The 21439-nt window shown below is 37.4% G+C and overlaps 2 protein-coding genes across 3 annotated transcripts in view; one reads left to right on the plus strand and one right to left on the minus strand.

Moving 5' to 3' along the window:
* Window positions 1-286: 286 nt before the first annotated feature.
* tmem179aa (transmembrane protein 179a, genome duplicate A) lies at window positions 287-2249 on the minus strand. Its single transcript, XM_051645145.1, has 4 exons — window positions 1829-2249; window positions 1516-1653; window positions 1352-1430; window positions 287-1238 (listed from the first exon to the last, which is right to left on the minus strand). Exons 1-4 carry the CDS (start codon window positions 2128-2130, stop codon window positions 1062-1064), a joined length of 696 nt encoding a protein of 231 aa, XP_051501105.1. The 5' UTR covers window positions 2131-2249; the 3' UTR covers window positions 287-1061.
* Window positions 2250-10015: 7766 nt separating this feature from the next.
* kif26aa (kinesin family member 26Aa) overlaps window positions 10016-21439 on the plus strand; it is a 141480-nt gene continuing 130056 nt past the window's right edge. The window contains exons 1-3 of one of the 2 annotated variants that reach the window (XM_051645504.1): window positions 10016-10106; window positions 10219-10387; window positions 15761-16012. In XM_051645504.1, coding sequence (XP_051501464.1) covers window positions 10253-10387; window positions 15761-16012 — 387 coding nt within the window. In that variant the 5' untranslated portion in view covers window positions 10016-10106; window positions 10219-10252. Of the gene's footprint in view, window positions 10107-10218; window positions 10388-15113; window positions 15194-15760; window positions 16013-21439 lie in introns of those variants that run through there. The other variant, XM_051645505.1, reaches the window with a different exon arrangement.

A 21439-nucleotide genomic window follows, 5' to 3' on the forward strand; every position in this document is an offset into this window, starting at 1 on the left:
GAAATCAATCCTCAGTGGTAAAGTGATGCTAAGACATGCCAAGAGGAGCGTCTGGTCCATTGAGCTCCCACAAAGAATCACTTAGAGAATGCTTGTCACAATGGATTACCATTCTGTGTAATTATGCTGAAACATTAGGATTTTTTAATTCATCAAATTGGTTTGTCAAATTATTAGACAGAAAATAGTTATATAGTTCTTCTAACACAAACTGATAAAATGAAACATAAGAAAATGAGTACACCTCACAAGCCACGCATCTTTATTTGGGTAGACTACTATAATGGTTCCTTTCAGCCACTAGATGGCGATAGAATGAACGAATCTGGTCGTCAGGCACTTAATCCATTAAATGTTTATTTAATTATAAATATGGAAGTATGGGATTATTAACTAAATTAAAAGACTAGTGTTTGAAGAAAATGAAAACATGAAAAATAAATGGCATTGTAAGCTAAGGACCCCATACACACACAGCAAGAATAAATATCCAGTGTCATGTCAAAAGAGTACCCATTTTAAAACAAACAAAAAAAAAAAATAAATAACAATACTTTAAATATTAAACTTTTCAAAATATTTATAAATAATATATAATATGTACATACAAATATAAAGAACTACAATTAAATGATCCTATACAGTAAAAACACTGGATGAAAATGCTGGTTATGTTTCAATGTTCAAACAATGCCACTAATTTGCTGCAGTCAAAGAAACTGATTCTAATATAGCAATGATGTGTTGGCAATACAAATATATATATATATATATATATATATATATATATATATATATATATATATTCAAAATGTACAAATGAAAGTACAACGTGCAACTTGATGAGCAATTTGTCAGGATGCTGTCTAAATATAATACTGCAAACAATTTTACTCTATAGTATCAGCCCTGAATATGACTGATACCTACTGTATAACTACTGTAAGACTCAGATTAAATCTGAGTTTTAAAAAATATTTAAAATGTTATTTTGGAGCCTTAATTTAGGTCATAAACTAGGTCATGCAGTGCGAAGGTATATTTACGTGAGAAATGTTTGTTTACATCATGGGATTCCTGTTATGCCTATAAGAACTCTGCAAAGGATGACCCAGCAGAATCTCTTTTTCCTGAACTAAACTGTCTAGCAGCTCCTGCTGCCTGTGGTTATGATAAACCTTCAGGAAGGCCAGCACTGTAAGACCCAGCCAGCATAACCAGGCCGACCACAAACCAAACTGTGAAGAAGAGAGCAAGATATGAGCAGATTTTTCATTTAACTTATTAACATCACATATTATGAATAAGAGACTAGTGAAAGCAGGTGGTATGTTACTTTGTGGATGTTTACCTGTGCTATGGCAAACTGGTCATAAAAGGAGGAGTTGTCCACACCAAGCTCTAAATCAGTGTCTTGCAGATCCTCACAACTGCCAAAGAGAATTGACATTTTTTTAAAGCAGGAGTAATATTAAAGCTTTAAACATAATTGGTTGTAGGTTAATAACAGCTTACCTGCTTGGCATGGCCCCATTTTCCGTGATAGCATCACACCATGCACTGAATCCAACACTGGAGATGGTACCAGCTACAAACACCACAAATACCACCAAGAGGGACAGAAGAAGATTCAGGAAGGCATGAAAATGAGAGCTATAAAGAGATATAAAGAAAGTTATTTAAAAGAAGCAGTTTATGATCAAATATTTTAGTGACTGAAACTTTACTATCTAGGGAGATTTCTATGTTTTGTCATCAGATTTTGGGAGATAACCAATACCTCCCCAACACCACTGATGCAATTGTAAATGCATAAGGTGTTGCCTACTCGTCGTGGCCTTTGCAGAGGAAGAAAAAGGTCCGCCAAGCCTGTACAGCGGAGAGGATGAGGGACACGATGCCCACGAAAGTGATGAAGCGGCAGGATGACTCTGGTCCCCATTCCTCTACAATAAAGCGCTGTTTCCCCGTCGTCATGTTCTCATTTTGCCACATTCCCTGCGTAAACAGCAGACATTTTCCCTGGAAGTCATCCCCATTTTCAGAGAGTGGCACCACGGCGATGAAACCGAAAACAAACGCTAAAAAATAAAGGATGCACTGACCAAAGAGAAAATGATGGACGGCCATCGTTCCGGCGACTGCATTCTGCTACTGCGCATGACGATGAATGTCGAACTGTGTCGGTATCATGCAATTGGAAGAGACCTACAGATTTTATCACATCTTGTATTGCATCTGAAAAGGAATTTTGATCTGATTTTGACAATCAGTGTGTGGCCTAATCATGCATACGCTTTTATAAATATTAGCTCTGTAAATGGTTAAGTATTATGATAGAGAAAAATGTATTGATCTCATGAAGAAACTTCCAAATAGGAATATAATTGACAATGCTCAAGGATGCACTCCTTTCTTATAATATCATTGTCATGGTTAAACTGCATGTCTTGTAATAACTCATAGTAACCGTTATATTTAATCAAACAATTAGTAAGTGTTATCATAAGTAGGGTAGACCGAGTACAGTTGTAACACTGTGAATATTTCCCTACTCAAGCCAACTTGATGACAGACAGACAGACAGACAGACAGATAGATAGATAGATAGATAGATAGATACTTTACAATATGTTTCCATTTGTTAACATTAACCAACTATGAACAAAAGTTGTAGCCTATATGTTAACATTAGTTAATGCACTGTGAACAAACATAAACTAACGATGAACAATAAAATTGTATTAACTTACATGAACTAAGATTAATAAATCCTGTAAAAAATATATTGTTAATTGTTTGTTCATAATACTGTAACTAATGCATTAACTTATGTTAGTGAACATAAATAATAGGACTTAATAGTAGATTCCAGCAGAGGTAAGGAGGAGGTAACATTAATACCATGACCAATGGAAACATGTAAATTCTTCACACTGTAATACCTCCCTCAATTTTTTGTAACTTTTTCAGTGTTCTTTTTGAATTTTTTTTTTTATTTATTTATTTATTTTAAAGTGAACGGAAAATGGTTCACTTTTCACTATTGAGGGTTTAATTTGTTATAATTAAACTTTATTTAAAAACCCTGCCCCACGTTTTCATGCCACTACTGAAACACAAACTAAAACTGTCCATTGGCTGAGCCTGATTTTAGTCTAAAAACCTGGTTATGGCTTGTGTGATAGTCATCTTGTTCCTGTCACAGCACTTGGGTTGCTGTGATACATCTCCCTTGAGACTTAAATTAAGCCTATGCCCCAAAAAAAGAGGTTCAGCAAACAAAATAGCAGGTCAGTCTGGGTCTACGAGGAGACTGATGGTGGGTTAAGTGGGGGTTACGCAAGCTTCATTGAATTGACTGTACTGTGTGGGTTGATCTTACTGGAGATTGAAGGGCTGAATATTACACAGTAGGTTAATACTGCATACTGATATGCATGCAAATGCCTCTTTCCTGGACTGAAAAAAAAAAAATAAATAAAATAAAATGGAAAAAGAATGAAATGATCTGATAGTACCATAGTAACTAGCTCAACCGCACAAGCAAGTTTAGCCAAAATATGGACACCACTTTGTGCTTCATTCACTCACAAGTGCACACACACAATGTATTTAGGTACAGTATAAGACTTTACAGACTTTATGTTTTAATTAATTTCTCCCCAGACTTTGGCTTAAATTAAAGATGACATTGTAATTTTCCACTTCACAAAGATCTTTATAGTTCTTTGTAAATTACACATTTGAAATTACGCATCTTATAACATTATTGCACAAATATTTTTTTTAAATCTCATGTTGTATATAGGTTACACATTTTAGTCTATGATTTTGCGCTGAAACGTATACCTTTAAAGTAATGGAATTTTAGAAGGCCTCACTGTGACCTCAGAGAACTGGTCTGTCATGTAGATTCCATAGACTTTGCATGTTATAGGATGGACAATTATATCCTGTAGAATAGCATTCTTTTTTAAATGCCAAGTTCAAAACATTGGTAACACTTTACAGTAAGGTTACATTTGTTAACATTAGTTAACAACACTAGTTAACATGACCTAACAATGAACAATACTTATTAAGCATTTATTCATCTTAGCTAATGTTAATTTCAACTTATTGTAATACATTTTTAAAATCAAAAGTTGTATTTGTTAACGTTAGTTAATGCACTACTAACATGATCTAACAATGAACAGTAGTCTTTTTATTAACTAACATTCACAAAGATTAAAAGATGTGAAAAATATATTGTTAATTGTTTGTTCATGATACCTAGTGCATTAACTAATGTTAACGAATGGAACATTATTGTAAAGTGTTACCAAAACATCCTTCTTAAAGAATACAGTGACATCAGCTTTTGATGGTATTTGAGAATATTGGTGTACTGAGCTTAGTAACATTAAGTCCTATTATTTTAAGCCTATTTATATGCAATTGTAAGTACATTCTTTTGCTCTCATTGAATTTCCCCTTATATACTTTTAAGGCTTACTTCTATAGAGTTAGCATAGACATGTATCGTTTACATTTAAAACCATACCACTTTAAGATTATCATATTATAGACCTAAAAGTGACCTAACTAAATTAACAAAAATACATAAAATATGCTGCAAGGCAGTTAAAGATTAATGACACATTGATGTATAATTTAGTTAATCAATCTGGGACACATATTAAGTTGCACTGTGAATATTAAGAAAATCTAAACTAAGTTTAATCAGTAACTAAATCAGTCCCAATGTTCTTGATGAAAAGGAGGTTTGTCTAAGTGTAGGCCTTTAAGAAAAAAAGTTTTTAAAATTAAAGTTTTAAAAACTGAATGTTGTACTACTACATAAGTTTTTTTTTTTAAAATCATTTAGTTTGTTATACTTTACTCATCGCATTATAATCATAATACAAGATGCACAAGTGAATTATTGAGAGACTAATGAGAAACTCCAACTGTTAAATTCTTGTTAGAAAAGTTGTGTTTGCACACTCATAACCGGTCTAGCAAGCAGGTTCAGGGTGAACGAACTTCATTTAAAGTGCCCACGCATGGTAAGAACCTCTCCAACAAGTCCAACCGGCAGGATCATCATTCCACACCAACCTGTGTGAGACCCCATGCTTTTGCTCTCTATATAAGCACCATGCATTATTTAGGCAACAGCAGTGCAGTCAATGTTTGTGTAAAGATCTCTTTAAATGGGCTTCAAATGTTTTTTTCCAAGCAGGTTTTGACAGATGATCCAGGATCTATGGCATTCACTTGACTTTCAACTCGACTTTTCTTCGCTTCGGTAACCTGTGGGTTCCTCTTTGGCCGAGTGGTTCTCAACAGTTCAACAGTTCTTATGAAAATTGTGAAATGTTCAGGACCACTTGATCAGATTTAGGAAAACCATTCACCATTGCGCCAGGTCTGTTGCTTTGTTAATGTTTGTTGAATTTGCAGTATCAAATTCAACATTTTTGTTGAATTCAATATTTGTTGGCCTATACAGGTCTTACTGTATACTTACAGCTACTCTTTGTTATTTTCCTACAAACACTGTTTTTTTGTTTTTTGTTTTTGTTTTTTTTTTTGGTAACAAACTACTTTGTACCAATTACTAATTTGTCCTTTGGACTTATGTAAACTTTAATATTCATGGCCAAAGTTTTATGTTTTGGTTTATGCTTTCATGTGACTTTGAACAGGCTACTCAATATGTTTAAACAAAACTCTGTGTAGACAAAATTTTCATGCTGATCAGTATTATTAATCATTATTAGTATTCTTAATCATTTTGTAGCACTGTTAATCATTTGTACTATATTATTACATTTATACTTTTATATTATGTTGTCTTTGTTTTGTCGCATTTACCTTTATCTGTTTGCTATAAGCTTATAAAAGTTACTCACACATCTGTATTACTTAGACCTACACCCAAGAGAGAACATTCCAGAGAACATGCGATTTGATTCTTGCTAAGTAAGAACCTTCTAGAGATGTGATTTGATATTTGCTAAATAGAACATGTGACTTTATTCCTGTTAAAAAAACTGAGAGGTAGTTTTGTTTTTGTCATCTGTGGATGTATTTTTGGATTTTCTCCCCTTTTCTCCCCAATTTGGAATGTCTAATTCCCAATGCGTTATAGATCCTCGTGGTGGCGTAGTGACTCGCCTCAATCCGGGTGGCGGAGGACGAATCTCAGTTGCCTCCGCGTCTGAGACCTTCAACCCACGCATCTTCCTGTGACTTGTTGAGCGTTACCGAGGAGACATAGCGCCTGTGGAGGCTTCACGCTATTCTCCGCAGCATCCACACACAATCCACCATGGAAGCGAACCACATTATAGCAGCCACTAGTGATGGGTCATTCTTGAACGAATCTTTTATGTGACTCAGAAGAACGAGTAGTCTCAGAGAGTGATTCATTCATTTTGTGCATTGCGCAACCTACGTTCGTTTGTTATGTGAAAACCACATAGGTGCTGTACAGGAAACAGAAATGATTAGTTCACCTCTTGAGTCTTCTGGTCCGAGTCGTTCGTTCTTTTGTCACGTGACAGCCGTATACGCTATGCATTGTTCACATAGGAAATAGAAATCATAAGTTCACCTCTTGAGTCATCTGGTCCGAGTCGTTCATTCTTTTGTCACGTGACAGATGTATACGCTATGCTTTGCTCACACAGGAAACAGAAATGACTAGTTCACCTCTCGAGTCTTCTGGTCTGAGTCGTGTGTTCTTTTGTCACGTGACAGCCGTAAATGCTACGCACATATGGCTGTTACGTGACAAAAGAACGAACGACTTGGACAAGAAGATTCCGGAGGTGAACTAATCATTTCTGTTTCTCATAATTTGTCCTTGGCTGCATTATAATTTTTTCCTTATTGGGACTATAATCAAAGTTTGCAGAAGCAGATGTGTTGGGGGGGATTTGGCTATTGAAAATGTAACATTTTAATGTAATTCTGCTTAAATGAACGAAATGAACGAAATGACTTGAATAAAGATTTGTTCATTTTGCTGAACGAGACTCAAAGATTCAAGTCAGTAAAATGATCCGATCTTCCCATCACTAGCGACCACGAGGAGGTTACCCCATGTGACTCTACCCTCCCTAGCAACCAGGCCAATTTGGTTGCTTAGGAGACCTGGCTGGAGTCACTCAGCACCACCTCCAGGGGTTGTAGTCAGCTTCTTTACTCGCTGAGCTACCCAGGCCCCCCTGTGGATGTATTTAAATACACCCTGTATGAGTTAACATCCTCAGAGAAAGATGGGGAGACCAACTTATGACTTCACTCTCCAACTGAAATTTTACTTTCTCTCCTATGTTTGATAACAAACAAACAAACAAAAATAAAAATGATTCTTGGCAAGTAAATTCATGTCTGACTCTGTGACTTCTCAATGGGGAAAAGACAGACATCTTCAACATATTTTTTTCCTTCTTTCTTTTCTTTCATTTTAGAGGAATATGTAGGTTATGTGCTACAGACATATGCTCATTGCTTGCCTTAGAAAATCAATTACGCTTGTATGCCTTCAAGAGGTATCTGAAAGACATGGGGCATTTCAAAACTTAAGTTAGACCTCATTATGGTCATAAGGGAAGCACATAAAGCTATGCAAGGTATGCAAAATCTGTTTTGTCATTGAATGTGCTTACGAATGAGATAAAATAATCGTAATGACACAACAGCCGAAATATTGGGAAAAGCCTTGAAAAGAGTTGAGTCTTTTCATTGAGATGTTCAGAAATTACTTGAAAAGTCCTGAGCAGACATACTGTCTGTTAGAGGTGGAGAAAAGTGGAATTCATGAATGATGTTCTGGAGTACATCTTTACCAGATTGCACTAGGTTTAAACCAGCTGAGGAGTTCCCCTGGGATGCAGTATTTAAGATTCAAGGCATGTCTAGTCTGACTCCACGGATCACTAGGCATGTTACACACCATTTCAAAATGGATTCAAGATCGGATCGCAATAATCCCTTACAATGTAAAAATCCATAACATCAGACTTGTGAGACTTTTTAATAGTTATCGCTATGTTTCAGGGATTCATTAATGAGATCAGGGCCTGCAAAGTTTAGACGTTAAGATTTACGCATAAAGCAAATATACACAGGTGTTTCTCACATTATAAGGTCTAATGGTTTGTGTTCCATGAAAAATAGCCAATGAAAGAGACATTGCACTAGTCTATGATTTAAGACGACTGCAATATTTTTAAGGAAGATATAAATAGCTATATAGCCAACTACATCTCATTAAGAATTTAATCAAATAAAAAACATTCTCTTTAACAATCATTTACATCTCTCCTTCTCATTTCTTTTTTTAGTCGAATTCATCTACTTTTATTGAACTTAAATTTAAAAAATGTCAAGTTGCCATGACTTGAAAGATTACTTTAGTAACTTAAAAACAGTCATCTTCCTTTTGCTAAATTTTTTTTTGCATACATTGTTTCAAATTGTTCAATATTAAATGTTTCACTTTGAGTAAAGTGTTTATTGTCTTAAACCAATGACAACACCACATAATTTACTCATCACATGAACATTCACGAGCTACTAAATGACCATAGGGCCCTATTTCTTTTATATTTTCTAACAAAAAATCCATGATTACATACAATGTAAGTTACCACTTCGTAAAACAATTATCAGTTGTCTGTAAAATGCAAGGTTCATAGCGCACTTCGACTCAACATTAAATATAAAACTATCAATTTTCTGTTTGGATGCGCATTAAAACATACGTTTTATGCTATTTGTCCAAAAGAAAAGGATGGAGAGAGAGTTGCAGTCTTAGCCCCACTTTATTTAACATTTATATTAATGAACTGGCAGAGTTGCTGGACTGCTCTGAAAGCCCAGGACTTGAACTTTATGACACTCAAGTCAAATATTTACTTTATGCAGATTACCTGCTAATTCTGTCTAAGACACCAGAAGGTCTCCAAAACAGTCTGGACATCTTAAATCAATATTGCCATGATTGGGCCCTAGAAATCAACATCCAAAAAACAAAAATAATGATATTTCAGAAAAAATACAGAAATCATGAAAAAAGACACATATTCACTCTCAACAATACCACACTTCGGCACACCTCACAGTACACTTATCTGGGCCTGGTCTTAACCCCTTCTTTGAATTTCAATGCAGCGATTAAAGCATTACTTACAAAAGCCCGTAGAGCAATGTATGCCATACAGATGAGATTATTGAAGATTAACATTCCAATCAGAATTTGGATAAAGATATTTGATAGTGTAATTCTACCCATAGCCTTATACAGAAGTGAGGTCTGGGGCTCTCTTAACAGTTATAGGCATGATACCTGGGACAAACACCCGATTGAAAGTCTAGATGTATAGTTCTGCAGAAACATCCTTCAAGTCCACAGAAAAACACCCAATAATGCATGTAGAGCAGAACTTGGCCATCTCCCTCTAAATGTAAGAATGAAAAAAGAACATTGCCCAAAGAAGACCGTCTGTGCAGTCACATCAGGACAGACAGAGATGCACTTCCTCCTTCACTGCCCAAAATAGACCTCCTTATAAGACTTACTCTACACCTGTGTACTCTTGCTGTGTACATCCAGTACAGTATAACAGTTGTTAAAATGACACCATCTCTTTATTTACCCCTCCCCCATCTCATTGTTTCGTTTGTTTTTCTTTTTTTATTGATGTTATTATATATATATATATATATATATATATATATATATATATATATATATATATATATATATATATATATTTATTTATTTTTTATTTATTTTTTTGCTTTGGTAATATGTTCTGAAGCATGTCACGCCAATAAAGCAAATTTGAATGAATTTGAGAGAGAGAGAGAGAGAGAGAGAGAGAGAGAGAGAGAGAGAGAGAGAGAGAGAGAGAGAGAGAGGAGAGAGGCGGAGACACCAGTGCAGCATTTGAATTGATCCACATGGTTCAATTCAACAAGCTTAGTTTCGTTTTGGACTACCAGGTGTGCACGCGCATTATGGGTGAGCACGTGCAAAGGATGAAGATGGTTAGACATAATTCTACTCTGAGCTCCTGAAAGACATTGTCATTTTAAAAGAGGTAAAATAGTGGATGAGCAACAGATTTCTTTGGTCTTACTCTAACTTCTGATACATGGCTACATCAGCGACATGGTTGGGTTAACTTATAAGACTTTGGTGTATACACCCAGATGAGAGGACAGCACACAGAAGAAGAGGTTTTACATGGCTTTACATGATTCACCACAAAATGCAGGAGAATTACACCAGAGGCCAACACCTGTTGAAGGTGCCACGTTCCTTTTGGATACTGATATCATATTTGGATTGACGAGTCACTATCTGAAGAGAAAACAGAAGGTAATAGCAACTTGTCAGTTTGCATATTGTTTTATAAGCTTTATAGCCGTAAAATATAGCACAAGAACAGGAAGTTATTCTTTCTTAAGAACAGCTTCTTCGAAACACGAGAGCCCCATAAATGTGGATGTGTACGTTTTGTCTTTGGGAAATTAAACTCATTTGACAACATATCTCGCACAGAAATGTTTCATGCCACGGAATGATAACAATCTATTTACACAAGGTACGCCAATGAATAAACTAACTTTATAATCTTTCGTTTTATGGAAATAGAAATTGCGGTTTCTGCCCGTTTGGTGGCGCTAGAGTAATTGTAAATTGGTGATTGCCCCCACTGAAAATTATGATGTGCCTCCGTAATTGCTCTCTCGCTCTCTCTCTCTCTCTCTCTCTCTCTCTCTCTCTCTCTCTCTCTCAATTAAATTCTATTAAAATTAGCTTTATTGGTATGATTGTATACAATGTACAATGTTGCCAAAGCTTTCATTAACAAAATAAATAAATAAACATGTATTACACACATAAAAATGTCAAATAATAAAATAATAATAATAGTAATAATATTAACCATACAGGTAAGTGCACAAAATGTAAAGAAAAATAATTACATAGAACAACGAGTAACGTCTCCGGTTACTCATGTAACCTCGGTTCCCTGAGATGAAGGGGAGGAGACACTGCATTTGAACGCTATAGGGAATTTCTTTTCCACTACCTAGTTGAAGCCCTTGTATCATAACACCAATCTTATGATTGGCAATTGTGTTTGAGCCTTGCCCATTTAGGCGCGCATTTGCTCTATATAAGTGGGCACTCACACTTTATGAGTCATATAATACACAAAAAATAATTTAACCCCTTCATAACCAGAGGTAGGGAGGGATGCTTTATTCTATTGGAAGTGCTTGTGACCTCTAGTGGGAGTAAATTGGATAGCGGCCTACACATGCGGCTGTATTAAAATTATAACAGGTAGCCTGCCCATAATAAGGAGCCCGGGCTCACCCGCTGTGTGTTGGAATAGTAAACTCTATAGACAGAAGACTCGTGAAGTGATGGATGCCAAGTCTAGGTTATAAAACCTTGTGAACATGTTCTGCGATTCATGTGTGATTCACAGTGGTTCATAAGCGAGGGCAATCGCATCAACGATCCAGTGAGAGAGCCTTTATTTGGAGACGGACATGCCTTTTGTGCATCCTCCATAACAAACGAAGAGCTGATCTGACAGTCTAAACTGGTGAGTGCACTCCACATACGTGTGCAATGCCTGCACCGGGCATAATAAATGCGCTAACTGTTCCTCATCCGAATTAGACGGTGGAGAAGAGAAAGCTTGTAGGTACATTGAACCCTAACGGGTGTGGAAAGCACCTAGGGCACATAGCCATTTTTGGGTTTGATGGTGGATTTTGAAAGCCCCCGACCAAATTCCAGACATGAACTTTCAACCAACAGCGCCTGTATATCACCAACCCGTTTGACTGAGGCCAGAGCCAACAGCAGTGCCGTCTTTAAAGAGAGCACATGTAACTCAATTGATTCCAATGGTTTGAACGGGGGGCTCGTGAGCGCCCTCAGCACCAGATTTAAGTCCCATGTTGGAACCATGGCAGGGCGAGGGGGGTTCAAGCCTCTCGCTCCCCTAAGGAACTTTATGATCAAATCATGTCTGCCTATAGAGGAGCCAGCCTTTGGGGCGTAAAATGCAGAGATGGTTGCTACATAGACCTTAAGCGTTGACAGAGTAAGACCTGCATCCAACCGCTCTTGATTGTATGTAAGAAGGAATGCAAGGATCTCCGTTATGGAGCAATTCACTGGGTTCTTGCTGCGCGAAGAGCACCAATCTGCAAACACACACCATTTTAGTGCATAGAGGTGTCTCGTAGGTGGCCCTCGAGTCTGCAAAATGGTGCAAAATGGTGTTCATTACAGACTGAGCCAATTCGGGTTCGTTCGCTGTGCTCCGTTCAGGGGCCATATGTGTAGGTTCCACAGCTCTGGCTGGGGTTGCCGAATCGTACTCTACCCTTGAGAGAGCAGATCCCTCCTCAGTGGTATTTCCCATGGAGGGCCGCCTAATATCTCCATTATTTCTGGAAACCATGGCTGGTTGGGCCATTTTGGCGCAACCAACAAAACCGTTTTCTTGTCATCTCGGACTTTGCTGATGACAGAGTGGAGGAGACATACCGGGGGAAATGTATATTTGCATTTCGTCGGCCACTTGTGGGCCAAGGCGTCCACTCCCAGAGGGGCTTGGGACATGGAGTTTCAAAGAGGGCAGTGGGCTGTCTCTGCAGAGGCAAATAGGTTGAGTTCCGCTTTGCCGAACATTTCCCAAATTCTCAGAACTGTCTGAGGATGAAATCTCCATTCCCCCGCCATCAGTCCCTGGCCAAGCGCTGAAAGCCGGCATCCATCACACAGCGTGACCCAACCCGTGTTGGATGCATCCATGGTCACCACTTTCGTCTGAAAACCTGACCCAGCAAACACCCAGCTGATAAATGTTTGGAGCTGTCCATGGTGCTAGAGCAGCCAGTCAGCGGCGAGTCACGGTGATGCGCACACACCCCCGACACCAGGTGTGACTTGGTACATGGTGTTAGAGCCAGCACTGGAGAGGTCTCGTGTAAAAGACCTAACAGTATGACGGTGGATGCTGCCGCCATAAAACCCAGCATTTTCTGAAAAGACTTCAGTGGAAATGTTTTCCCCAGTTTGAACTGAGACAGACACTGGTGAATGGTCTAGATGCGCTTGCTCGTGAGATGCGTTGGCTGGGGTAAAGTGTGCTTTTTGCCCAGTTGACACTGAGACCCAGGCTGTTCAGACTCAAAAGTATCATGTCCGTGTGCTCGCATGGCAGAAACTTTGATCGGGCCATTAATAGCTAATCGTCAAGGTAATTCAGAATGCGCACGCCGTTCATCTTCAAAGGGGCGAGCACCACATCGACACATTTTGTGAGCGTGGGCGTGGCCAGAGACAATCTCAAGGGAAGGACTTTGGATTGATATGTCATCCCTTTGAACGCAAATCTTAAGAACAACCTGTTGCGTGGTACAATTCGGATATGAAAGTACACGTCCTTTAGATCTATTGACGCAAACCAGCTCCGTGGGTGGATGTGCGATAAGATCTGTTTCTGAGTTAACTCTGGTGAGTTAACTCACTCTGCTGAATTCAGGCAGTATCTGTCCTATGACTTTAAAATATGTGTATCTGATGGTCTCATGTTGACTGCACTCAGTGAGGAAGTGTAGTTCATCCTCTATGACTCCAGATTGAACACAATCTGTTCTCTCTGGGTCTCCAGCTCTGTCTGTGCCGACCCGTCTCTACAGCCAGACTGTGCTCACTCACACGATACTTCGTCAGATGCTTCCTGTGAAGGTAGTCTTTAATTTTGGTCAGATATGACAATTTATATTCTGTCTTAATTTTTTGGAAATAAGTTAATTTGTTTATTTCTTTGAGATTTCTTTGACAATGATGAATATATTCTTCTTGAGTCAAGTTTTGTATTTGTTTTAATTTTAATTTTGCCTGCCTGAATTGAATTGATACATTTAGCTGGTGCTTGTCCACTAAGTACTGTTAAGGGCCATTCACTGGGAGTGCTGCTCTGTGTATAAACACATAGTGATGGTGATTTTCTGGGGAAGAGTCTGATCGGTGGAACCAGATTTTGAATGTCAGTCAAGAGCGGGAATGCTCCCTCTCTCTCTCTCTCTCTCTCTCTCTCTCTCTCTCTCTCTCTCTCTCTCTCTCTCTCTCCACACACACACACACACACACACACACGTTGGTGCAGCTATCATTATGAGGACTCTCCATAGACATAATGATTTTTATACTGTATGAACTATAGATTCTATCCCCTAACCCTACCTCTAAACCTAACCCTCACAAAAAACTTTCTGCATTTTAACATTTTCAATAAAATATCGTTTAGTATGTTTTTTAAGTGATTTGAATTATGGGGACACTAGAAATGTCATCATAAACCACATTTATAGCACAATACCCTTGTAATTACCAGTTTGTAACCTAAAAAAAAGTCCTTGTAAACCACTTAAACCTGCCCCCCCCACCTACACCCACACACACACACACACACACACACACACACACCCACCCACACACACACACACAGAGAGAGAGAGAGAGAGAGAGAGAGAGAGAGAGAGAGAGAGAGAGAGAGAAAGAGTCAATTAACTGCATTAGGACACATTAGCAACACAATACATCCAACATGAAATGCAGTGTCCATCCACATGATGTAGGAGCGTATATCGTCGGCTATATATGGTGTAAACTGTTCCACCGGTGTATATAAAAAATATTCTCACATGTAAAAGCAATAGGACACTATATTGTACATAAAACACTTTAGATTTTTGACTCTTTTAACCATTCAATTCAACTGCACGTTTGAACTGAACTTCGTCTGAATCAAAGTTGGGGATGGGGCGGGGGTGGGGTGCGCTGTCTGAGCGTCGTTTCTGCTCCGCCCATTGAAGTGACTATCTGAATGCTCACGTAACGTTGAGACGAAGTTAAATTCATGTGTCCTCAATGTGGGATTTAGAAGCGCGACAACTCGTAGGACTGCTTTCTAGCATGCCTAAAACTTGGGAAGGTTACACAGAGTTATGGAAATCCGTCACGGAACCTGCAGTGAGTCGAAGCAAACCAGTGTAGCGCGCGTACACGGGGACCTTTAAAGCCTGAAACATGCGCTCTAATTGGGTTCAAGGTGGAGGACGCAGACCAGATTACAGGAGGTTCACGGTGAGATGATGCAAATGTGTGTGTGTGTGTTTTAAAATAATTATTATGGTAACACTTTACAATGAGGTTGCATCCGTTAACATTATTGAATGCATTAGATATAATGAACTAACAATGAACAAAATATATATATATTTTTTACAGCATTTATTAATCTTTGTTAATGTTAGTTAATAAAAATACAATTGTTCATTGTTAGTTCATGTTACTTCATAGTGCATTAACTAATGTTAACTAATACAACTTTTGATTTGAAATGAACATGAACTAAGATTTGTAAAAGTATTGTTCATTGTTAGTTCATGTTAACTAATGTTAACAAATGGAACCTTATTTAAAGTGTTACCATTATTATTATTATTATTATTATTATTATTATTATTATTTATCATCGTTATTATCGTTTTATTAAAGCAAGTATGCCTTCTTTGTTGTTCTTTGTGTGTGTGTGTGTGTGTGTGCGGACCATATTATGAGAGTGTGTTGTTATTGAAGCCTTCATTCATTTCCAAAAACTTTTCATTCCTCCATCAATTTGAATGCTTTTGTGCTCTCATCTCACATTAGATCGTTGAGATATCAGCAAGCAATGAATCAGTGCAGAGTCCAGCACTCAATCCAAGGAAAAGGCTTCATTCAGCAGAGGAAGTGCAATGCGGCAACCGGCCAAACCCGGAGGGTGCCGGCTCAGTGTCCGTAACAGAGTTAAGCCATTCCGAGAACAAGCAGGGGAGGGAAAGCCTGTGTCAGCGATGTCAAATCATCATGAACGAACTAAACAGGCAGGCGCTCGAGCTTGCTGAGCCAGGAACCCTAAAGGTTTGTGGATGTGCATTCAGCTAAACCATTAAAGCAATTAATCTCAGGGACTGTTTCACCATGAAGGGATTGACAATGTTGAATATACTGTATACTGTAATTAATGGCAGTTAAAGTCAAGTCCTAATGAAATCCATCTTTGTAGTGTAGTGATTTGACTGAAATAGTGGAGAAGTGCAGTGGGAATTTATTTAAACCAAGAAACAAGGTAAACTTAAACTACCCCGTAGAAGAAAAATATAATCCAGGCTGGCAGCCCACTGGAGCTGGGCTGGGGCAGACGAACTGGACCGGCCTGGGCTGGACACAGGACCAACTGGAACCGACAGGAGCACAGGACGGACTGACATAAACATGACAAACACAAGACGAACTGGCACTGGACAGCACACATGTTGAGACTAAAATAGGGAAGAAAATCAAACAGGTTAATGGGCAGGTGACTGAGAGACACATTAAAATACTCACTGTTTCAAAAGTATAGTCACAAGACATAAACATTATGCGTGTTAACATGATTTTAGTGTGATAAAATCACTTACATTTTCTTTGTAAAGTCATATCCGATTTCACAGCTTCGTTTCCATGATGTAGCACTGCAAAACCTAAAGCAGGGGCCGGCAACATTTTTGACATGAAGTGCCATTTTTTTATTTCCCTGGTCAATGGCTTATGCCGATTTTTCTTCTATTTTGCATTTTTCTGATTTAATCATTTATTTTTCATTGCAAATTATATTATCAGCATAACAGATTAGTGAAACATGTTTGCAAAACCCGATGATTATGATATAATCATGATCCTTCATGTGAATTTTCACAGAGCATCATGAAAAAGTGCTTTATTGAAAGAAAACCTGTCCTTTTGTACAAAATGAGTCACAAATTTGCTTATTTGATTACTGAATACGAAATTGTGTGGAATCTTAAATATATCTTATATTATGTCTGCATTTTACTAAATCACACAGAGGGGTAATCACTAGCATGCAAGCAACAGCGAGAGAGGAGCAGGCTATTTTATTTATAAGAAGTTTTTCAAAACCTACATTCCAGTCTACATCTTGATGTAATTCTTCCTCATGATCACAGTGTGTTTTCAACAGCTGAATGGGAGGCTAAACACTATTAAAGTGAGACGAGACTTGCACTGCGCGTGCAAGCCATTAACGCATCACAAGCCGATCAAATATTTAGCCCTTTTCGGTGAATCGCAGCTGCAAAATCCTAAAACTTTATTTCCAGGTTTAATTTATATTTTTAATAGACTTTGAACCCCACGATGTGGGTTTATGTTTCCTCTTTTAATCCTTTAATGTAATTTTGAGTGTGACTATGGCTTAAGGAGGGTGTACCCGTATGCTGGGTTTTAAATTTCAAGGATTAATAGTGGTGTTTTTCTTATTACATCACACGTTGTTCTGAAAGCAAAAAGAAACAAATGAAACACAGTCTGACCGGAGCAAAGCGGGTGCGTGATTAACCGAAACTGAAGCGCTGCCGGCTTGTGATGCGTGAATGGCTTGCACGCACTGCACAAGCCTGTTGGGTATACTGCTGTCTCCTCACATTTTAACTTTTTGTTTAGCCACCCATTCAGCTCATGAAAACACGCTGTGTGATCATGAGGAAGGATTACAGAAAGATGTAGATTGGAATGCAGGTGCGGAATTTATATAAATAAAATAGTGTACTCTCTCGCCGTTGCTGGTGTGCCACTGATTACCCCTTAATGCTGGCACGCGTTCCATAGGTTGCCAAACCCTGCCCTAAAGCGACCGCTATGATGAAAATGTACACAACTTTACAGCTCAAATAATACAGAAGAATTAATCTTAGTGATTTTGTAAAATATAAGCTTAACATTTCTGCCTTTAAACCCTCCAAAAATTGGCCCCATTTACTTCTATTGTAAGTGCCTCACTGAAACCTCAATTTTGTGTAGCAGAAACTGTAGTCTGCTGAGTAACTTCCCCATCTCTTCAGCCCACAATGCATCTAAATACCCTTAGACAATGGACAAAAAGATGAGGCATGCCACATTTGGACTCAATTGAGTATTATTAGCTAACTGTGCAGAGAATTCCAGGCCGAGAACAGTTTATAATAGTGCCCGATGGTGGAAAAGCGGCTTATGAGTACTCTATATTGTATGATCATCAAAAATAATACAGCTAGCAGTGCCTCCACTGTCATCCCCCTTCCACACTGATTATTTTAGATGATAGTGGGATGTATTTCAGGTAAAACATACATTTCAGTGACCAGAGCTAGAAAAGTGTCCAACTCAGCAGGATTTTATGGTCCCATTAATTGTGAGTGATGGCACTCTTTGAGTGGCTATATACAAGAGGAGAACTGCTGAGATGAATGGAAGCAGTCATGCCTGTCATTGGTGACGAGATTTCTGATGATATTAGCTGTGCTATTAGAGCATAAACAGAAGACTGTGATTCTCCAGTCCCTTTATTTCTGGTAAATTTGTAAAGCCAGTTACTGAATCTTTTCAAATTGACTGTTTAGCCTTTAACTGATTAATGATATCAAGAGATTTAACATTGAGATTTGAGCCACCTGTTTCCTCTGCTTCTGTTTATATTTAATGACGTTATTGAGAGTGTGATTATAAGCTGTCTTGTTTAGTTGGTCTTACCATGCTTGTATACAAAACCACTTGGGGGACATTGTTCAATGGAACAATGTGCATAAAGGAGGAAAAGATTAAAAATGAAAAGGAAGTTAAAGCCACCTAACTTTCACTACTTAATGAAAGTGTGATTCTGTTGGCTTGGTAATGCATGTTCACAAATGGCCAGAGGCTGTACGTTCCTGCATGTTGACTGAGCATATAAAGACTTGGACCTGTCCATAACCAAGGTTACTTTTAAAAAATATTCCTCTACAGATACAGAATGCATGCTGTAATATGTAATTTTTAACGGATTCTGTTAGATTACTCAAGGTCAGTAACGTAATCAAAATACTTTGGATTACTGCTTCAGCATTGGCACATTTTTTCACTTGTTTTGACTATAAACCAGTAAATAAAATAAGAAAATTAACTTATATACAAAATAAAAATAAAAATTCTCTTAAAAAAAAAAAAAAAAAAAGCCTAAAAATCTTATGCAGTTTTTCTACTTAAGTAAATGTATCTTGTTTTAGGATTTTTATATATCTTTATAGAAAAACAATATTTAAATTATCATTAAGAATAAGAATTTTGCAGTACATCTTTGCTATTATAGCAAAGGTCTTACTAGAGAGAAAACAAATTATGCTCCAACTAGGGGTGTACAGCGGAGCCATTATCTGTATTTGTATCTTTTATATGACAAAATTATCTGTATCTGTCTCTGTATTCGGATAGAACAAGGTGTGGGCGGGCTTAAACCAGAAGTGCTTCAAAACTAAATGAAACGCCCATTTTTAAGTATTACTCTTACATTAATAGTTTCTATTAATAAAATATGCCTTGTATATGCCTTTTAATAATAGCCTAATAATAATAATAATAATAATAATAATAATAATAAAAATAATAATGTTAAATTTATATAGCGCCTTACCAGACTTCAAGAAAACTTCACATTTTCTAATTTAGCACAGTTTAAAGAAGAAAAAAAGATGGAGTATGTTTCAGTTTCTTCGTTTTACATAAGGATTCCTAATAGATGAATACTCTATGGAGCATTGAAACCTTTATGGAGCATTTTAACTTTATTTTTTCAGAATAAAGTCTTAACCAGTTAATTACCTTGATGTGGATATAAATGTGGTCAACTTTAAGAAACAGAAAGAGGAGCTCCAACATAAAATTATCACTTCAGGTCAGGAATTTAACATCGAGCTCAGGTTTAGGCTATAAATAAAAACATGAGAATCACAGATGAATCGTGATACATTAACAGACATTTCAAGTAGTGGAAAGTGTATGTATCTTAGTTAATGTTACACTTGACAAGCTCCAGATGCACACAATTAAGAGAGACCCCAAACTGAGTTATCATCCGTGCATTTTCATTCATAAGGTTTACACTTTAGAAATATTGGCTGCACAGATTCATAAATTCATTGTAATTTTGGATGTTTATTTAAAATGTCGCTTTATCCTTGTGCTTTTTGGATAATCAATCATACAAATATTTTTTATATTATTTGGATGAATCCATTATTCGTGCCTTTCCGAATAAGGTATTCGGCTTTGGGCACATCCCTAGCTCCAATGTACATGTTCGTCATAGAGTTCATTATAAAATATAATCACACCTGGTAACAGATGCATGTAAAGGCAAGAAATAGAATTTTAGCTTAGCAGAAAGCTAAATGTTCACGAGACAGTTTACACAAGTTTAACTATTTTTCTGCTCCAAACTTCAAAAGTGCTCAGAGTGTACACAACGACATCCTTTTCTGACCGTTTGTAGATTCTGTTCATAGAATGAGGCAAAAATATTATTTGTAGCTTTCTATATGATGCTACATTGGTTAAAATTTCTTGTAAAAATACCATAACCACATAAAAAGCATTCAGAATCAGAATGAGCTTTATTGCCAAGTATGCATACACACACAAGGAATTTTTCATGGTGACAGAAGCTTCCAGTGCAAAGAGAATACAAAAAATATACATAACATATACATACAAACATTTAAATATACATTTATACGTAAACAGTGAAATACGAATAAAAATATGATACAAAAGATAAATATATAGAGGAAACTACAGTAGGGCAATAATAATGTTGTTCAAAATATGTTATATACAGAAATACAGTAATGTGCAAGGTGATTTAATATATTGTGCAGAAGAGGAAAACGAGAGGCGGTGGAACATGCTTTTACATCAATGAATGTTGGTGTACAGATGTAACAATGTTAAAGAAGATGTGCTGTCCTAATTTGGAAGCGCTCTTTATTAACTGTAAGCCTTTCTACTTGCCGCAGGAGTTTTCCTCGTTTATTTTGGTGAGTGTGTATATCGCACCAAACGCGTGTTTGAACACAGCGCTGCAACAGCTGGCTGATCAAATCACAGACACGGAACAACAATTCCCGGACTCAATTATTATTATTCTTGGGGATTTTAACAAAGCAAACCTCACACGTGAACTGCCCAAATACAAACAGCACATTACATGCCCAACCAGAGACAGAAATATACTGGACAATAAAGGATGCATATCGCTCTGTCCCTAGAGCAGCTTTGGGACTATCTGATCACTGTCTGGTTCATCTTCTTCCAACCTACAGACAGAAATTAAAATCTGCTAAGCCTGTATTAAGGACTGCAAAGAGATGGACCAACGAAGCAGAGCTGGAACTACAAGCCTGCTTTGACTGCACTGATTGGAGTGTTTTTGAGGCTGCAGACACCAATCTGGACGAGCTCACAGATACTGTTACATCATATATCAGTTTTTGT

Source organism: Myxocyprinus asiaticus, chromosome 19 (genome assembly GCF_019703515.2).
Source record: "Myxocyprinus asiaticus isolate MX2 ecotype Aquarium Trade chromosome 19, UBuf_Myxa_2, whole genome shotgun sequence".
In the NCBI taxonomy this organism is placed as follows: domain Eukaryota; kingdom Metazoa; phylum Chordata; class Actinopteri; order Cypriniformes; family Catostomidae; genus Myxocyprinus; species Myxocyprinus asiaticus.

Coding starts and splice junctions, on each gene's coding strand:
- tmem179aa (XM_051645145.1), bottom strand. CDS start 2,130: ATGGCCGTCCATCATTTTCTCTTTGGTCAGTGCATCCTTTATTTTTTA. Junction 1,654..1,828: donor CTCTGCAAAGGCCACGACGA/GTAGGCAACACC, acceptor ATCTCTTTATAG/CTCTCATTTTCATGCCTTCC. Junction 1,431..1,515: donor AATGGGGCCATGCCAAGCAG/GTAAGCTGTTAT, acceptor TCTCTTTGGCAG/TTGTGAGGATCTGCAAGACA.